Source organism: Mandrillus leucophaeus, unplaced genomic scaffold, assembly GCF_000951045.1.
Source record: "Mandrillus leucophaeus isolate KB7577 unplaced genomic scaffold, Mleu.le_1.0 Scaffold2024, whole genome shotgun sequence".
In the NCBI taxonomy this organism is placed as follows: domain Eukaryota; kingdom Metazoa; phylum Chordata; class Mammalia; order Primates; family Cercopithecidae; genus Mandrillus; species Mandrillus leucophaeus.
The window spans coordinates 4,796-24,225 of NW_012102060.1; the positions used below are offsets into that span (position 1 = coordinate 4,796).

At 41.0% G+C, this 19,430-nt stretch overlaps 1 protein-coding gene across 1 annotated transcript in view; it reads right to left on the minus strand.

Moving 5' to 3' along the window:
* Window positions 1-534: 534 nt before the first annotated feature.
* ROR1 (receptor tyrosine kinase-like orphan receptor 1) overlaps window positions 535-19,430 on the minus strand; it is a 161,178-nt gene continuing 142,282 nt past the window's right edge. Inside the window, exon 8 of the mRNA XM_011979538.1 lies at window positions 535-2,520. Coding sequence (XP_011834928.1) covers window positions 1,093-2,520 — 1,428 coding nt within the window. The 3' untranslated portion in view covers window positions 535-1,092. The remainder of the gene's footprint in view (window positions 2,521-19,430) is intronic.

The following is a 19,430-nucleotide window of genomic DNA, read 5'->3' on the forward strand; positions in this document are numbered from 1 at the left end:
TTGGGGCAGGAATCAAATCTGTGATCATTACCAGCACAGAAAAAAAGGGAGAGAAACTTAAAAATTACTAGACATTGGTATCATGATGGAGTTTCCTACTTCCCTAGAGTCCATTGACCATAAGCACCCCAATGCCTCAGACAACTTGTAAACAGGGAGTTGCAAGGGGTGGGTGTGCTCATCTGTAGCCACACACTTATTTTTCAGTGTTACTGGTTCCAGAAAACTCCTTTGGGGGCTGTCCCCATGGGAACCCTTTTTCCTTTCCCACAGAAACTGATCTAGGCTGTGGGGCCATTTTCCTGGCTGTGCTTCCTTTGGCGCCTCATTCCTAATCCAGCAAAGTGAACTATCAACCAACAATCAATTCTAGCATCCACATCTAGCCTTTTTATGGTCTGATGCCCTGTGTTATTCCAAGGGCAGTGTAAGCACACTGTGAGAAAATCTGGGAAAGACCCTCATGATCAGAGGAGGATTCACAAAAAGGCACACTCTACACCTTCTCAAAGAAGCCCAACGACATAGAAGGCTTCAGGGCTTGTTATACTTGTCTTATGGCTCATTTCCCTCCAGGGTTTCAAATTTGGCCTGAAGTTTCTTCATTGATTCTGAACATCATTTCCATAAGAACATGCGCAGAGTCTAAACCGAATCAATATAATTCCTGAACATCCGTCCTGAAGAAAAGACAGCAGGTAGACAAATGCTATGGTATATATACATCTGGGGGAGAGACCAGTCATGGTGACTGAAGGCTAAAACACAAAGCACCATTTGACTTTTGGTTTTATATTTAATCACAAGATTCTTTTTCTCTTCACTGGTGTGCAGTTTTCAGTACTTGAAACCACATGTTCCAATCCCAATGCCATGTCATGCACTCCAATGGAGTGTACATCCCACAATGTTTTTTTTTTTTTCTGGCCTAGTGTCTGTCCTGCTTGGTAAGACACAGTCAAACTTCACAGAAGATACTTGTTGCGATGTCTGCTAAATGAGAACCTTACTTTAATAGAAACATTTGAATATAAATCTTTTCTACGGCCGTCTAGTTTGTCCTGTATACCACATTTACAAAAGTTGTGCATTTTACAGTTCTGCAGAAATCATAGATTCGGTGTGTCCATGAATATTGGCATCTCCTAGCAAAGATGCTTGCTTTGCATCAATTTTGTACGGTTTTTGAGATTTGTTGCCAAAAACGGTGATACCCATTCCACCAGGATGATTTGGAATTGACATGTGTGGTAGTAAAGGAATATTTGCTTCCTGATTGGATCCTGATGAGGGCAAGCTAGTCACATGGCCAGTGCTAGTCGACCCACTGGCACTGCTTGGGGACCGACTCTTGGGAGGCGGGCAGTGCTGAATCACTCTGGGAGGACCTGTTGGCTGGTAGTGGGCAGCTGGAAACGCTGCATATCCAGGAGGTATTGGGTATCCATTGATGGGAATGAATCGCTGGTTCTGAGGTATTGGTGGGCCAATGAAACCAGCAATCTGGCCCTGTGGTGTAATACCCTGGCTCGGGAATATGTAATTAGGATATCTGGGGTTACTGAGATTACTCACTGGGCTGGCACTGAGGGAGGTTGTCTGTGTGGTGGCATTTCCCCCCGAAGGAGTAGTAGAGCTGGTGTGACTTGACAGCCCCTCCCAGGACCGAAGCCGGACGTGAATATCTTTAAATCTTGGTCTCCTGGAAGGAATCTCATTCCAGCACTCTGTCATGAGGCTGTACATTCTGGGTGGGCAGTCTTCAGAGCATGGTAAGAGCTGCCGTTTTCTCACCATCTCAATCACTTCCTGGTTACTGAATCCATAATATGGCTGGAGTCCAAAACTGAAAATCTCCCACAGGACAACCCCAAAGGACCAGATATCTGAATCGGAAGAGAATTTGCCATACATGATGGCTTCAGGCGGCATCCAGCGAATGGGCAGCAAGGACTTACTCTGGACTCTGTAGTAATCAGCGGAGTAAATTTCTCTGGAAAGCCCCAAGTCTGAAATTTTTACATGAAGTTGCTCTCCGATTAAAATATTGCGAGCTGCAAGATCCTTGTGGACAAAGAAGTGACTAGACAGGTATTCCATGCCGGCTGCAATCTGAATTGCAATGTGCAGAAAATCTCCATGGTCCAGGCTGGATTTCACAGTCCCATCTTCATCACTACTGCAGCCAACATCAGAGTGTGGGGATCGCATGATGAGGAACTCATGGAGATCCCCCTGATTCATATATTCAAAAAGCATGCACACAGGTTGTTCCTGAGTGACGGCACCTAGCAGGCAGACAATATTGGGGTGGTGCAGTTCTGCCATTAGGGAGGCTTCTTGTTGAAATTCTGTCCATTGCTGGGGATTGTTATAATCTTTCAAGGTCTTGATAGCAACCAGCTGAGCATGGTCCATGCCTGGGAGATAGAGATGGCCTTTATAGATTTTTCCAAAGGCACATTCACCCAATTCTTCCATAAAGCGTACAGCAGAAAGAGGCAGCTCTTTAGCCTTGCTCTGTATGAAAGAGAGGAAAAAGGTGGTTTAAAATATTTCTTCAGGCAAGACAGCTTTGCATCTGAAAGGAGGGATGGGGCATATAGAAAAAGGTTCTATAAACAAATTAAATAAAATATTGTAGGTCTGTATATCTTTCAAATTGTTGGCTGCAACTCAGGGGAGGTGCCATAGGCAACTTTCCATCACTACCCTATCCCCTTCCCTCAACCCAGCCCCGAAATGGTTTCTTGCTGTTGTCTAGAGTCTTGGCACTCAAACTGTGGTCTGGGGACCAGCAGCATCAGCATCACCCAAACTTACTGCAAATGCAGACTCTTGGGCCCACCTCAGACCTACTGAATCAGCAAGACCCCTGTGGTTTCTGTGAAGATTAGGGTGTCAGAAGCACTACCGCAGAGGCTACAGCCTGGTACTCAAGAGCATTTGTAATCTGGTCCTAACTCACTTTCCTGACATGATCCCTTGCTACTTCTTTAGTTAAACAGGTTTTCTCAATGTCCACCCCCGAAACCATTTACATTGTTGCGTAATACTTTTGTTCCTCCAATGTTCTGCCATTCTTAGAATATTTATTGTGCTAAAAAGAGAAACCAACACAAAAGATTGTCCTTCTGAAGTACTCACAATAGAGATGGGAAGGTCTAAAATGTGGTCCTCTCCATTGATTAAATCCTTTCTTTTCTAAAAAGTCTGTTTCAGGCCCCACTTCCTGCAAAACCTTCCCTGACCACTATGGTCATTTCTTTGCTAGAATCTTTTGCCTTTACTGTGAATGCCACCACACACACAAAGCAGTGTGGTGGCTGGTTACACACGTGGCCTCCATAGCCAGACAGTCTGAGTCGGAATCCTGCCTTCTCTACTTACCAGCTATGTGACCCCGGATACAACATTTAACTTCGTGCCTCAATTCCTTCATCTATAACATGGGATGATAATAATTGTACTTACCATGTTATTGCAAACTTTTAATGAGTTAATGTTTGTAAAGCACTCAGACCTATGAGTTAATGTTTGTAAAATACTCAGACCTATGTCTGGCCCATGATAAGTACTATTTAACCTTTTGTTATTATCATCAACTTGATGTTTCTGTTCTTTTTATGCACATATTTTGTCCTCACAACCAGATTTCAAGGGAAATCTTACTGGAAGCACTGCCCTTCATACCAACGTATATCCCTAGGGCTTCTCAAGTGGGTTCTTTATTAATTGACCTTAAGACAGACAGGTGAAGGCATCTAGCTCACAATGAAAATAAGTATTGAATCATGACATTTGATCTTGGCAAGTAAATGTCTATAATGTCATATGTTTTTACTATTTTAAAATATACCTCAAATTTAGTCTGATGTTTCATTTAATTTGTTAGAAAAGAAAGTAATAAAAACAATGCATTTTACATATAACTGATTTTCAAATAATCCCCATCCTTGAAATCCTTATTTTTTAAAAAAGAATACTACCCTGAAAATTCTAATTGAAACTGACAATGTTGAAATACATATGAAATCCAGAGCTCTCTGTACAGAGTTTAAAACAACAGTTTAGAAAATTTGGTAAAAAAATTCTCTTATCCAAACTCTGCTAATTTAGAATTCATGGTAATTAGATTTGTTCTAGGCTGATATTTTCCAGGGCAAAATGCCCACTAACCTAATTGTAAGTGTAAATAAACTTGCAGCAAAATACCCACTTAAAAGGACAAATTGGGATTGGGGATTTTAGAACATTAATTATTCTATGCAAATAATCTGTCTCATTATAAATTGGTCTCATTTGTTCATCAAAGCAGACTTTATGAGGTTTATATTTGGAAATGAGTTTTAGAAAGTTTACTTGTACAGAAAGTAATGGTAATGTGTTGCTTTAAACTTTCAGCAAATTAAAGCTTATTGATCTAGTTCTATTCAATATAGTATTGTTTGTAACAGCAAAATATTACAAATGACCTCCATGTCCCCATAGAGAACACATTAAATCAATTACGGTGGAGCTAGTAAATAGAATATTCTACATTTGTAAAAAAAGAATGAGGACGTTTCCTATGTACTGATATGGAAAGGTCTACAAAATCCTTTGCTCAGCTAAAAATAAAAAGCAACAGAACAGTTAATGCTGGGTGCTGCTTTTGTGTAAGAGAGAAGGAGAAAAATAACACATGAAATATATTTCTTTGTATAAGCATAAAGAAACTATAAAAGGATACTTGGGAAATAGATAGCAGTGATTATTGGGGGTATGGAAGTAGGAACTGGAAAAAGGGGGCAGAAGTAAGAGATTTTTCACTTCATGCTTTTTTATGCTTTGAAATTTTTCAACCAGGTGAAAATATTAACAATGCTCAAAATTAATTAATTTTTTTAAAAAAACAGGGAAATCTTCCCATCTTACTGAACTAGGAAATACCTTTTGCAATTACAAGTCCATCCACCATTTTTGCTTTTGCTTTTAGGGTCTGTATTCTTGTGGGAGCTCGTGGAATTCCTTTGAGAGAGCAAGGCGTGGGTAATGAGAAAGGTAACCAGTCGAGCCAACCCTATTTTTTTGTCTTGTAGCGCTCGGAAGATTTTACTTTTGCTGGCAAGAGTAACCCAAAGTGAATTTTTCCTGCATGATGTTAAGATTGGAGATTTCCATCAGAACTTTTCCTAATGATGTAAATAAATCCAGTTTAGGTGAAGGTCCCCTGAATGGCACAGTAGATATCACTTACTTTTTGACAAAAATAAGATCTCTAGGCTTTTGGAGATAGAGAAGTTTAAGGGACTGAGTACTGAAACTTCTTTGTGGAAAATGGGAATTAGGAAGTAAACTCATGGAATATTAGACTGGTATAATGAGGAGTTAGAAACCCAATACCTTCTCCTCCTTCACTGCTTGAAACAAATCCATAGGCAGTATGGTATAATTCAAACCAAGTGAGCTTTGGACTCCTATAAATTTGGGTTTGCGTCTTGAATCTGCTGCTTTCTATTAATAATAGTTAATACTTACATAGCACTTACTTTGTGCCAGTTACTGTTCTAAGCACTTAGCAAATATTAACTTATTTAACACCATGATCCTGTGGCATAGGCCCTATAATATTAATCACTGACCTTGGGTGAATTTCTTAACTTTTCTGAACCTCTGTTTCCATATCTATGAAATAATGTACTATCTAGCTTGCGCGGTTGCAGTAGAAATTAAATACAATGATGTATGAACGTAATTGCCACCTAATAAGTGCTCTTTAAATCATTCTTATTGTCCTTAGGAAAGTCATCCATGAAGTAAAGTAATGCAAATAATTTAGATCCATTTAAGCCTTAAGTAGTTCCAGAGTATTTAAATTTCTTCCTGTTAATCTTTCTCTGTTCTCCTGCAGTTGTTAGTTTAAAAAAAAAAAAAAAAAAGCTTTAAAAATGACAGAGAATTTGTTTTGGAGCTTGAGGGTAGGTGAGAAGTTGAGTGGCCTGTGGCTGGCTCCTCTGAGATGTGAATGAAGGTGAAGGCAACAAGAATTCATGTAGAAAAGTGGATGGTAGCAGATGGGAAAAGGAAGTAAGCCAGTCAAACTTCTGGAGGTGGGAAAAGAGGAAGAGGTGGACGGGACCTTGGCACCAGCCCTACACATGGCCTTGGGGCTTCATGGCTAACACCAGCTGCATTCCCCTCCACTGAGGTAAGCACATTTGTTCTCATATATTTGCCTTTGGAAAAAGAACGCTTAATTTTGCCATTTTACAGATGGAGAAAGGGGCTAAAGAAAGTATCAAGAATTTTCAGGAGAGCCGAAACAGCCACACTTGCAACTCCAAGGCTCTCTGTTTTGGGCCACAGCATTCTGTTTGAAACCAGAGAAGCCTGCTGGCCAGCAATTCCAGATTGAAGCCGAATGTCTCTGGAGGCTCAGCCTGAGGCCTGCCACCTTGCAGGGCTAGGAGGTTGGCCTTCAGTATGTGGTCACTCTATGGAATTATAATTGTTCTTTCTCCCTGTTCAGACACATGAAAGAAAGTAGATTTTACCCCGAAGTATATCTTGTCCTATCTCACCAATATCCAGTGGGCCATATAGCATATAATCCCAAGTCTTCTCCAAGGAGTCATTTACTAGAGCTACTGAAAACTAAATTTGGGGGGGTTTGCTTTGCAAAGAGGCATGGAAATCTTCTAAAATGGCAGAGTCCACAAAATCTTCCCTTCGAACACCTGTGCAGCTGCCAGCAAAGAAGTGCCCAGAAAAAAAAATGCTCCTAGCTTGGTTTCAGGGGAACGATTTCCACAGTGATTTGCATTTTTAAGGTGCTCAAGTTACCTGGTACAAATGAGTCCTAACTATAGACTCATTTTCAAATTTTACATAAATCCTGAACTAGTTAAAAAATCATAAAAACCCTTAAAGAAGCAGTCAGTAGACTGTACGGTGACGGCAGGAAATTAGCTGTATTGTTGAGGAACAGATGGTTTACATTATACAAACCCTTTAGGCTAAACTTGTTTAGGTCTGGCATATTGTAAATTATATTTTAGTAATGAAAGTGAAATGACCTCTGCTTGACCTCAAGTGGGGTTTGTCTGTTTGAACCAATGTAGTGGAAAACTATGAAAGAAAATGAAGTCATAAAGTTTTGGCAGTTCAATTTTGGCTCATTTCAAGTTAAGGGGTTATAAATCTGTTTAGTTTTTGTTTGACAAGTATTTGTCATACAGGGATGTACAAAATGTAAAGAAGTGTAAAATACACATAAGGCATGGTGCCAAAGTAAACCAAGTACAAAGGAAAACTGGAATGAATAGGGTCCCGGGCTCCTATCTCTTTATCACTCCCTCCATTAGTTGAAGGACAAGATGGCCTCGGTTTATTATATGCTGTAAGGCAATTAAGTACCTTAAAACTGAAACAGGCTTTCAGTTTCAATGTTAACATTTTTATTTCTCAAAGTAAACACACATCTGCCTTTAAAAAATTATATAAAATTATTATATAAAATAAAAGTTGATGCAGAAGTTAATACATTGTTCCAAGATGCTTCTTTCTTTAGAAATTTTTGAAAAGCAACAGTATTAGAGTTTAAATGAGCTCTTTACAGAAGGAAAATGAAGGAAAAACATTTTAGATGCGGGTCATTTAGATGTGAGTCAGATGGGAAAATTGTAGTACTTTCTGATACTGCTGATACTGCTGATAAAAGAGACCAGGCTGATACTGGTGGCTTTTTTCACCTTAGTAATGACTACTAAGTGGGGATGTGGGAGAACTTTTAGATCTCTTAACTTTAGATATGAAAGCAATGAATTATGAGTAGAGTTTTTAAAAACTGTAATTACCTTGGTGGCTGTAGACGGATTAAGAGGGCTGACTCAGTGGCTTTATCTCTTTCCATCTTTGGAAGTTATACCTTAGGTGACAATACATTTGAAATGACTCCTGGTGAGGCAGCCTACTACTAACCTATTTCCTGCTTACTTTACGGAAGTGATTACCATACGATATGAGGTGAGGATTTTGTGATGGCCACCAACATTTGTATGCAACACGAAGCCTGCTCTGTCACTTTTTGCCTTAAACATAATGTCATATGATTGCTCTACTTTTGAGTTCAACTTGAAGTAGACACACAGATAAAAAACCGAGCTACATTAGGGTGGAGGGAATCGAGCCCAGGGTGGTTCTCTGGGACAGAAAGGGGGCTTTAACAATAGTAGGTGCTGAAACAGGACTCATATTCATAAGTCAGCTCCAAACCTCCCACTGTGGTCCCTTTCACTCAAGGCCAGTTCATTACCCATGTTCTAATGTCCCAAGACTGACTGCTACCCTTTTTCAAATCTATGCTATCCTTTTGAAGCTGATTCTAGCTGGACACAAGTGTCTACAGAAGAATAGCAGATTTACATGGCATTTGTGCTTGCCTCATGATATGGTTTGTCTGTGTCCCCAGTCACATCTCATTTTGAATTCCCACATGTTGTGGGAGGGACCTGGTGGGAGGTAATTGAGTCATGGGGGCAGAGCTTTCCCATGCTGTTCTCGTGATAGTGAATAAGTCTCATGAGATCTGATGGTTCTATAAGGGGGAGTTTCCCTGCACAAGCTCTCTCTTTGCCTGCTGCCATCCATGTAAGATGTGACTTGGTCCCCCTTGCCTTCTGCCATGATTGTGAGGCCTCCCCAGCCATGTGGAACTGTAAGTCCATTAAGTCTCTTTTTCTTCCCAGTCTCAGGTGTGTCTTTATCAGCAGTGTGAAAATGGACTAATATAATAAATTGGTACCAGTAGACTGGGGCGCTGCTGAAAAGACACCTGAAAATGTGGAAGTGACTTTGAAACTGGGTAACAGGCAGAGGTTGGAACAGTTTGGAGGGCTTAACAGAAGACAGGAAAATGTGGGAAAGTTTGGAACTCCCTGGAGACTTGTTGAATGACTTTGACCAAACTGCTGATAATGATAAGCACAATGAAATCCAGGCAGGGGTGGTCTCAGATGGAGATAAGGAACTTGTTGAAGCAAAGGTGACTCTTGTTATGTTTTAGCAAAGAGACTGGCGGCATTTTTCCCCTGCCCTAGAAATCTGTGGAACTTTGAACTTGAGAGAGATGATTTAGGGTACCTGGTGGAAGAAATTTCTAAGCAGCAAAGCATTCAAGAGGTGATTTGGGTGCTGTTAAAGGTATTCAGTTTTAAAAGGAAAACAGAGCACAAAAGCTTGGAATATTTACAGCCTGACAATGCGATAGAAAATAAAATCCCATTTTCTGAGGAGAAATTCAAGCTGGCTGCTGAAATTTGCATAGGTAATGAGGAGCCAAATGTTAATCACCAAGACAATGGCGAAAAAGTCTCCAGGGTATGTCAGAGGTCTTCACGGCAGCCCCTCCCATCACCCAGAGGTTTAGGAGGAGAAAATCATTTTGTGGGCTAGGCCCAGGGTCCCTCTGCTGTTTGCAGTCTAGGTACTTAGTGCCCTGTGTCCCAGCCACTCCAGCTGTGACTAAAAGGGGTCAAGGTACAGCTTGTGCTGTGGCTTCAGAGGGTGGAAATCCCAAGGCTTGAAAGCTTCCATGAGGTGTTGAGCCTGCGGGTGCACAGAAGTCCAGAATTGAGGTTTGGGAATCTCCACCTAGATTTCAGAGGATGTATGGAAATGCCTGGATGCCCAGGCAGAAGTTTGCTGCAGGGGTGAGGCCCTCATGGAGAACCTCTGCTAGGGCAGTGTAGAAGGGAAATGTGGGGTCAAAGTCCCCATACCAAGTCCCTACTGGGGCACTGCTTAGTGGACCTGTGAGAAGAGGGCCACTGTCCTCCAGACCCCAGAATGGTAGACCCACCAACAGCTTGCACCGTGAGCCTGGAAAAGTCTCAGACACTCAACACCAGCCCATGAAAGCAGCCATGAGGGGGACTATACCCTGCAAAGCCACAGGGGCAGAGGTGTCTGATGCACTGCTTGCATCAGAGTGACCTGGATGTGAGATACGGAGTCAAAGGAGATCATTTTGGAGCTTTGAGATTTGACTGCCATGCTGGATTTTGGAATTGCATGGGGCCTGTAGCCCCTTTGTTTTGGCCAATTTCTCCCATTTGGAATGGCTGTATTTACCCAATGCCTGTACCCCCATTGTATCCGGGAAGTAACTAACTTGCTTTTGATTTTACAGGCTCATAGGCAGAAGAGACTTGCCTTGTTTGGATGAGACTTCGGACTGTGGACTTTTGAGTTAATGCTGAAATGAGTTGAGACTTTGGGGGACTTTTGGGAGGGCATGATTGGTTTTGAAATATAAGGAAATGAGATTTGAAAGGGACCAGGAGTCGAATGATATGGTTTGGCAGTGTCCCCACCCAAATCTCATCTTGAATTCCCATATATTGTGGGAGGGACCCAGTGGGAGGTTATTGAATCATGGGGGCAGGTCTTTCCCATGCTGTTCTTGTGATAGTGAGCAAGTCTCATGAGATCTGATGGTTATATAACGGGGAGTTTCCCTGAACAAGCTCTCTCTTTGCCTGCTGCCATCCAAATAAAATGTGACTTGGTCCTCCTTGCCTTCCGCCATGATTGTGAGGCCTCCCCAGCCATGTGGAACTGTAAGTCCATTAAACCTCTTTTTCTTTCCATTCTCAGGTATGTCTGCATCAGCAGTGTGAAAACAGACTAATATACCCCATCAGAGGAATGATGAGCAGACCCTGGCCCTGCTGAAATTAGAGGAGTATTTTTGGTAATAGGAGAGCTATCCCAGGTCCTTTTTCTCTTTGGAAGCACAGTTTTCTCTGAGATTATATGTCAAGGTTTTGAAATATAAGTCTTTCTATAGCTTGGACCATATCACCAGTTTCCTTTAGTTTCAATTTAGAGCCAATCATTTAGGATATATTTTAACAGCTGGTTGCCTCAGTCAGTCAACTGATACTGTATATACAATATACTGAAGAGTGTACATACAGACTACTATATGAGGGACCATGAAAGAACCATGAATAGAGAAGACACAGCTCCTATCCTAGATATCTGTAATCTGAATTTAACAATACCTACCACGTATTAAGTATCTGCCATGTGTGAGACACTGAGATCCTAATAATGGCTATGATTTTTTGAATGCTTATACGTTAGGCTGTAAGTACTTTAGACATATTAGCTCCTTTCATCCTCACACTAACCCCATGAGATTGGCAACTGTGACTCATACCTGTTTTACAGATGGAAAAACCAAAGAACAGGTCAGTTAAGTGGTCTCACAGCTGGTAGGTGGTCAAATCAGACACCAGAGCCTGCCTTGCTAATGACCACACTACACTCCCTTCTCTGCTCTCTGACATAAAGTGCTTAATGCATCAACCCATTTAATCCTCGTCACAATCCTGTGAGATTCATATTATGACTGCCCCCGTTTGATGGATAAAGACGTTAAGGCATTCAGTGGTTAAGTAGCTTGCCTAAAGAAGCACAACTATTAAGTGGTGATGCCAAGATTCAAATCCAGGTATGTCTGACACCAAAGTTGCAGAGCTTTCTGGGAAAAGGAGGCAGTTTCCATCGAATCCTCAAAGGACTCTACATTTTAAAAGTATGAGGACCATTGATGCAAAAGTGAAATGCTCAAGGTGTAAGAGCTCTCTGGTTTTTGAGTTAGACTTCACTCTGTTGATGCTCAGTTGTCTCTACTAGTTGACTGGGATAGATGAACAAAACCTGTCCGTGGCAACCTTCACCTGAATTGGGCTTGAGAGCCCTGGAGAGTATATAAATGTAAGATTTCTTAGTATCTGGACTTGGCTGTTGATATGGATCTGCTTGACTCCAAAACCTATTTTCCTTTCTTGTGCATTTTACTGGTTCTTAGGTAAACAGTGCTAGAATTATAAAACAATTGACTCTACTCATAAATGGAAATGATTACATTTTAAAAGCTTAGAGGCCACAGCCATTTTGTTTTGGGAGGTTATGGACATTTTCAAAGACTACAGCTGAATTAAGTGCCTTCTGGCTTATGGCAGTTTCAACCAATATTTTGCCACAGTTGCTCGGAGTTCTGCTACCCTTCTCTGGAAATGATTTAACTTCAGAAGCATTTCTTTTCTCTATAACGTAACTTTCTGATAGTTAGCTTGAATGTTTGGTGGTGAGCAGGGTTGATTCTGTGGTGGAGTTACTTTATAATGCCAATGGGAGAGGTTCTGTTCTGCCTGGAAATAGAACAGATGCCAGTAATTTTAATGTCAGCTTGAGCCATCACGTGCTCATAACTTGGGCTCATATATTTCGGTCAGCCTGAAAATCAACGCAGTAGAGGGAAATAGTAGAGTAGAGCACTGGGCTCTGCACCTGAGCAGACCTGGGTTCAAGTTTTGGCTCTGTCACTTAATAATTGTGTGACTTTGGGCCAACTCTGAGTCTGCCTCAGTTTTCTCACCCTAAAAATCAGACTTAAATTAGTACCTACTTCATAGGATTATTATAAAGATTCCATTGAGATAATGAAGTACTTTAGTCCATTTATGATGCCAATTTATAATATATTCATTTATAGGACTTGTTTTTCCCAGAAGTAGAGTTTCTATAGACATTGGTTTAAGTTGAGGTTATGTACTGGGCAGCTCGCTATCAGACCTTCTCCACCCTGATGGATTTTATCTAGGGCAGGAGAATGTATGCTAACAGGATGGACACAAGGAATACAAGAACTGTCGAAAGAGCTACCTCTATAATCTTTGCTGGGATTCTCTTGCCTGTGTCCTCACCCCAGTTAAGGCTGTGCATTGCTGGATCCTATAGCTTCCTCCCCAACCCACAGTATCCTATGTATGCACAGCATTTGCTTCATTAAAAGATCTGTAGTCAAAACACTGCTCAAAGAAATCAGAGATGACACAAACAAATGAAAAAACATTCCGTGCTCATAGATAGGAAAAATCAGTATCATTAAAATACAATACCATACTGCCCAAAGCAATTTATAGATTAAATGCTATTCCTATTCAACTATCATTGATATTCTTCACAGAACTAGAGAAAACTATTTTAAAATTGATCTTGAACCAAAAAGCCCAAATAGCCAAGGCAATCCTAAGAAAAAAGAACAAAGCTTGAGGCATCATACTGCCTGACTTCAAACTATACTACAGGGCTACAGTAACCAAAACAGCATGGTACTGGTGGAGAAACAGACACATAGGCCAAGGGAACATAATAGAGAACTCAGAAATAAGATTGCACACCTCAACCACCTGATCTTTGACAAAGCAAGCAATGGGGAAAGGATTCCCTAGTAAAATAAATGCTGCTGGGATAACTGGCTAGCTATATGCAGAAGATTGAAACTGGACCCTTTCCTTACACTATGCACAAAAATTAATTCAAGATGGATTAAAGACCTAAATGTAAAACCCTAGTGGCTCATGCCTGTAATCCCAGCACTTTGGGAGGCCAAGGCAGGTCAACCACTTGAGGTCAGGAGTTTGAGACCAGCCTGGGCAATATGGTGAAACCTCATCTCTGCAAAGAAAGACAAAAATTAGCCAGGAGTGGTGGTGCATGCCTGTAGTCCCAGCTACTCAGGAGGCTGAGGCATGAGAATTGCTTAAATCCAGGAGGTGGAGGTTGCAGTGAGCTGAGATCACACCACTTCACTTCAGCCTGGGTGACAAAGTGAGACTCCATCTTAAAAAAAAAAAAAAAAAAAAAAGAAAGAAAGAAAAGTAAAACCTGAAATTATAAAAATCCTGGAAGACAACGTAGGCAATACCATTCAGGATATAGGCACAGGCAAGGATTTCATGATGAAGATACCAAAAGCAATCACAACAAGAGCAAAAATTGACAAATGGGATCTAATTAAAGAATTTCTGTACAGCAAAAGAAACTATCAACAGAGTAACAGACAACTTACAGAATGGGAGAAAAATTTTGCAAACTATGCATCCAACAAAAGTCTAATATCCAGCATTTCTAAGGAACTTAAAGAAATTTATAAGAAAAAACAACTGCATAAAAAGGACATGAACAGACACTTTTCAAAAGAAGACATATGTGTGGCCAACAAACATATGAAAAAAAGATCACGCTCACTGATTATTAGAGAAATGCAAATCAAAACCACAATGAGGTACCATCTCACACCAGTCAGAATGGCCATTATTAAAAGGTCAAAAAACAACAGATGCTGGCGAGGTTGCAGAGCAAAAGGAATGCTTATATACTGTTGATGGGAGTGTAAATTAGTTCAGCCATTGTGGGAGAAATAAAAGACCTAAAGACAGAAATACCATCTGACCTAGCAATTTAAATCCTGGGTATATACCCAAAGGAATATAAATCATTCTGTTATAAGGACACATGCACGTGTATGTTCACTGCAGCACTATTCACAACAGCAAAGACATGGAATTAACCTAAATGCCCATCAATGATAGACTGGAGAAAGAAAATGTGGTACATATAATATACTCCATGGAATACTACATCGACACAAAAAAGAATGAGATCATGTCCTTTGCAGGGACAAGAATGGAGCTGGAGACCATTATCCTTACTAAAGTAACACAGGAACAGAAAACCAAGTACCGCATGTTCTCACTTTTAAGTGAGGGCTAAATGTTGTTCTCTTAGACACACAGAAGGGAACAACACACCCTGGGGCCTTTAAGAGGGTGGAGCTTGGGAGGAGGAGAGGATCAGGAAAAATAACTAATGAGCACTGGGCTTAATACCTGGGTGATGAAATAATCTGACAACAAACCTCCATGACACAAGCTTACCTAGGTAACAAACCTGCACTTGTACCCCTGAACTTAAAATAAAAGTTAAAAAAAAGATCTGTACTCATCAGTTATAACAACAATAATAGTAATTTCTAACTATTAAGTACCTGTGAGGTGCCAGACACTCTATCTCGAAGTGTAAAAAATATCCCTTTAAGTACTATTCTTATCCTTGATTTATGGATGAGAAAATAAAAGGTTCAGAGAAGTTATTTGCTTAAGATCTTGTGGCCAGTTGACAGCGGAGCCAAGATTTGTCATCATATTTCCTTATCTCTACACTCTTGCTCTTTGAAGTGTACCCGACTACTTTCCAGAAATAAACTAAGAGAAAAGCGTGGCTGGAAAGGTAACTTAGGCCCTGATAGTACGGACTTTTGGGTGGCAGGATTTTGGTGGCAAGAATTTTAAACTTGAAATTGCGCCTTCCAGTTTGGGAAATCATTACACTCAAGGGGGAGCTAGAGCAACGCCGGAGGATGAAATCAGCACAAGAGAATGAGAGAGGAAAAGAATGTCCGAGGATGCTCTCATTAAGGGAATTAAAGAACTAGTGAAGGAAGTGTGGGAAGGAGATATGAGGAAAGCCAAGGAGAAAGAAAAAATATTTCAGGATGGTGGTTAAGAATATCAAAGGTTCCAGAGAAATTAAAGGGGGTGAAGACTTGGCAAAGGTCACTGGATTAAATAACATCACTGGTGATTCCCAAGAGGCCCATGTTAATAGAATGGTGAGCTCAGAAGTGTTGGGAGACAATGGCTTTAAGGAGTGAGTGGAAAAGTTATTGAGGATATTTTAGCATGAAGTGTGGTGATATTTGGTAAGAACAGGGAATTAAAAAGGGTAGCCAGACTCCAGCAGGGCTTTTAGATGGAAGCGTGTTGCTGGCAAAAGGGACAGGGCCAGAGAATGTAATCAAATTTCAATATATTCAGCAACTACTTTGGCTGGAAAGGAGAACGGAGAGATGAATTGTCTGGAAGTGAAAAAGCAGAGAAGCTGGCAAGAGATGAGGGTAAATTGAGAAGTAAAACACAGCCATCAGCTTTGGAAAGCTGGGCCAGTCCTGCTTTCTTTCCCCTGCAATGTTCCTTACATCAGCCAGGAGCTCCAGGAGTTTGACTCATGGGGGTTGTCCAGGCTTGGCTGCATCTCACACCCCTGGCCTGCCTTGACTCTTCCTCGCCCCTATTCTCAGACTCCTCCATCTTTTTTTTCTTTTTTTGACACGAGTCTCACTCTGTTGTCTAGGCTGGAGTGCAGTGGCATGATCTCAGCTCACTGCAGCCTCAACTTCCCAGGCTCAAGTAATCCTCCCACCTGAGCCTCCCGAGTAGCTCCATGTACAGGGGTGCACCATTACGCCTGGCTAATTGTGCGTGTGTGTGTGTGTGTGTGTGTGTGCATTTATAGAGATGGGATTTCCCCATGTTGCCCAGGCTGGTCTTGAACTCCTGGGCTCAAGCAATCTGTCCACCTTGGTCTCCTCAAATGCTGAGGTTACAGGTGTGAGCAACTGTGCCCACCACTCCCCCACCAGACTCCTCCATCTTTTAAACTCTCTGCCTGCCTAATCTCCATGTAGGTGAGAAGCCAGGAGGCCTGGGCTGAATGGGGCCCATCCTGTTCTTGAAGGGGAGACTCTGCCCCCTCCCTGTTCCCACAGTAGCACATACCACAGCTTCTCTCCCTTACCCAAGCAAGCTTACAGAATGCTGTTTTCGAGTCATACCTGGCAGAGGATGTAGGGGCCAGGGAAGGAGAAGCAAAGGAAAAGAAACAGAGAAGGGAATTTAGAGTTTCCAGGCTCGTCTGAGAAGGTTCAGTTTCTGCAGTACTAAAAGAAGAAAAAGCAACCTCACTCAGATTGTAAAATTTGTAATGCAATATAGAACAATCCTGCTTCGTTTAGGCATCACTACAGTACTCATTAGAGGACTGAATGGCTTCAAATCTTTGGCTAAACAAAATAACAGGAAAATAAACAGTCTTCTCCTTGAGCTCAGTCTACTTCTTCCTCTGAACAGCTGAGAAAATTGAACTGCAAAAGGCTAGATGGCTTCTCAGAGTCACAGAGCAGCTGGCGGGGGATCCAGGGCATCTCCATCTTCCTGACTCTTCAGTGTTAAGGTGCCTCTCTGGTCCACTGGCTTCCTTTGCCCACAGATCAGAAGGAAACTCATGGCTCATCAAAAGCTTTTACTTCAAACTGCATCGTCCTACCTCTCTGGGGACCCAAGCTGGGCCTCGTCAGCCAGTCTCTCGGCAGCTCCCTATTGTCCTCTCTCGAGGGTGTCGGTTTCTAATCTCCCACAGGAGCACACTCAGGAGAATTTTAGCAGCTCAGCAAGTGAAGAGAGATGGAAGCAGAGAGTCTGAACCCTGAAGAGCATATTCATTTGGATAAATAAGAACCCTAGAGTCTCTGACTTTTGAATTGGCCAAGGGGAAAAAAGAATAAGGCTAGGGAAGACTGGCTTCTATCCTTCATTCCTTTTTCATCCTCACCTCCAAAGATTCTTTTGATTGTGCTCTGGTGGAGTGTTTGTTTTCAGGACTTTTTTTTCTTTCTTTCTTATGTGTGTCCTTTCCTTTTAGATTTTATAGGTACATGTAATATTTATGTGTCAGTGACCTTGCAAAGCAGTTTTAGAGATTTTCTGTTTACATTTAGGAATTTTCTTTAAGGTCTACAAAGTCCTTTGTGCTTTTTCCAGGAAAGGCACTCAGTAAGAACCAAAACAAACAATTGAATAACTCAAATTTGATCGGGGCCAAGTCCCTTAGAAGGGTCAGAAAAAAAAGTTAGCATTTGTTTTTGTTGTTTCCTTTCCCCTCCCCAACCCATTCAAATATTTAAGCCATTTCTACTTCTCTGGTTCAGGAGTGTTTGTGAACAGTTGAAGGCTAAGCTCTAAGCCTCATATTGGACAAATCTTGACACTGGGAGATTTAGCAAGGCACACCTCAGAAATGATCCAGAAACTATGAAAACAATGTTTACTTCACCTAGTCTCTGGGAAAACTCATGCCAGTATATTTTACATTTGTCTCTTTGACCATGAAGGATGGGGAACTATTATTGCTCTAGCCAAATTGTACATGTCCCTGGAAGGGCTAGGACTACATCATTCAGTGACTGCCATGCAGGCCCCTTAAAGATTTGTCAGAAGCCAGGAGAATGCCTGTGGTTACTCTGCAGCACAAACTGACCAAATGGGATCACATTCAGTTGCTTTCCTAACCCTCTCTCCTCCTTCCCCACTTGATCTGTTCTGTGAAAAAGTTATCACAGATTCTGCAAGAGCAAGGGCTGGCTCTATTTAGAAAAGGTGAAAAATCCTGTATTCACATTTTATTGCCTCTAATAACTAGCTCTTGGACCTTGCCAAGTTACTTAGTCTGTTTGTGTCTCAACTACCCTGGTTGTACAATAGTAATAATAATACCTGCCTTATATAATAGCTGTGAGGATTAATTGTGATAATGGATGTAAAAGCTCCTGGTATTGTTTTTGACAGTTTGTATTCATCGATATATATATTAGCTTTTTTCCTATTTATGCCACAAAGCTTTCTGGGATCTCTGTTGGACACCATGTGATATAAAACAAAGCTCCACTAAAAATAGAATTAAATTGCAGATTACGGCTAACCCACAAAATTGATAATTTCTAAAAATGAAAATGATTCTTCCAGGGTTCCTGCCCTGGCAATGAGGAGTACATCTTTCCAGGATGGTGGCTACTGCACCAAACTGCTGTCTGCTGTAGCCAAACTGATCTAGGTCTCTCCCCCACCCAGAGTTCTGGTGTTTCTAAGACTTTTCCACATTTACCAACAGAAATGAAAGGGAAAGAGTCTCATGGAACAATTACTCTTGCACTAGAAGCTTGAAGTCATGAGTTAGGTAAAAGTATCTGCCAGGTCAACTAGGTGAATGTGCAGCAATATTAACCCCTGTCCATTTGCTTCCACTACTTTTATAGTAGCACTAAGTAGTAAGGATTAAATGTGATATTATATAAAATGCTATAATATATGTAAATCAGTTAGCTAGAAACTGGGATGTCAAAAGAGTTGAATCCCCACCTCTGCCCATCCTCCAGGCTACTGTGTGAACTCTATGGTCTTCAGGATCTGTAGATTTTTTTTTAATGATAAAAATTCACACTCAGCAGGAGAACAGTGGTTTTGCTGAATACAGAATATAGACACTGAATATTTAGCATGTAAGGAATTCCAAATCCTATCAATAAATATTACTTTATAATAGCAAAAATATTTTCAAGACTTTTTAAGTAAAAAAAATCTAAACAGTAAAGCAAAAAAAAAAAAAAAAAAAAAAAGAGGGCTCTGTGTCAGCCCAATTATGCTACTCCATTTATTAGATAAGAGGATTAGTTAATTTGAGTGTGAAGACTTTTTTTTCCTAAAATTTTATTAAAAGTGATGCTTCTCCTTTTTATGAGGGTCAAAAGAATAATACGGTTACTAGTCCACAGGGAAGATAAATATTTGTTGAATGGATGAATGAATGTTCTTATAGAATTGGAATAATTAGAAAAAAACCAGGCTTTTAGATGCAAGAGTCTTAAATTATTTAAATGAAATCTTTTTGCTGAGAGGCCTGGGGTTATGGTGCTGGCTTTC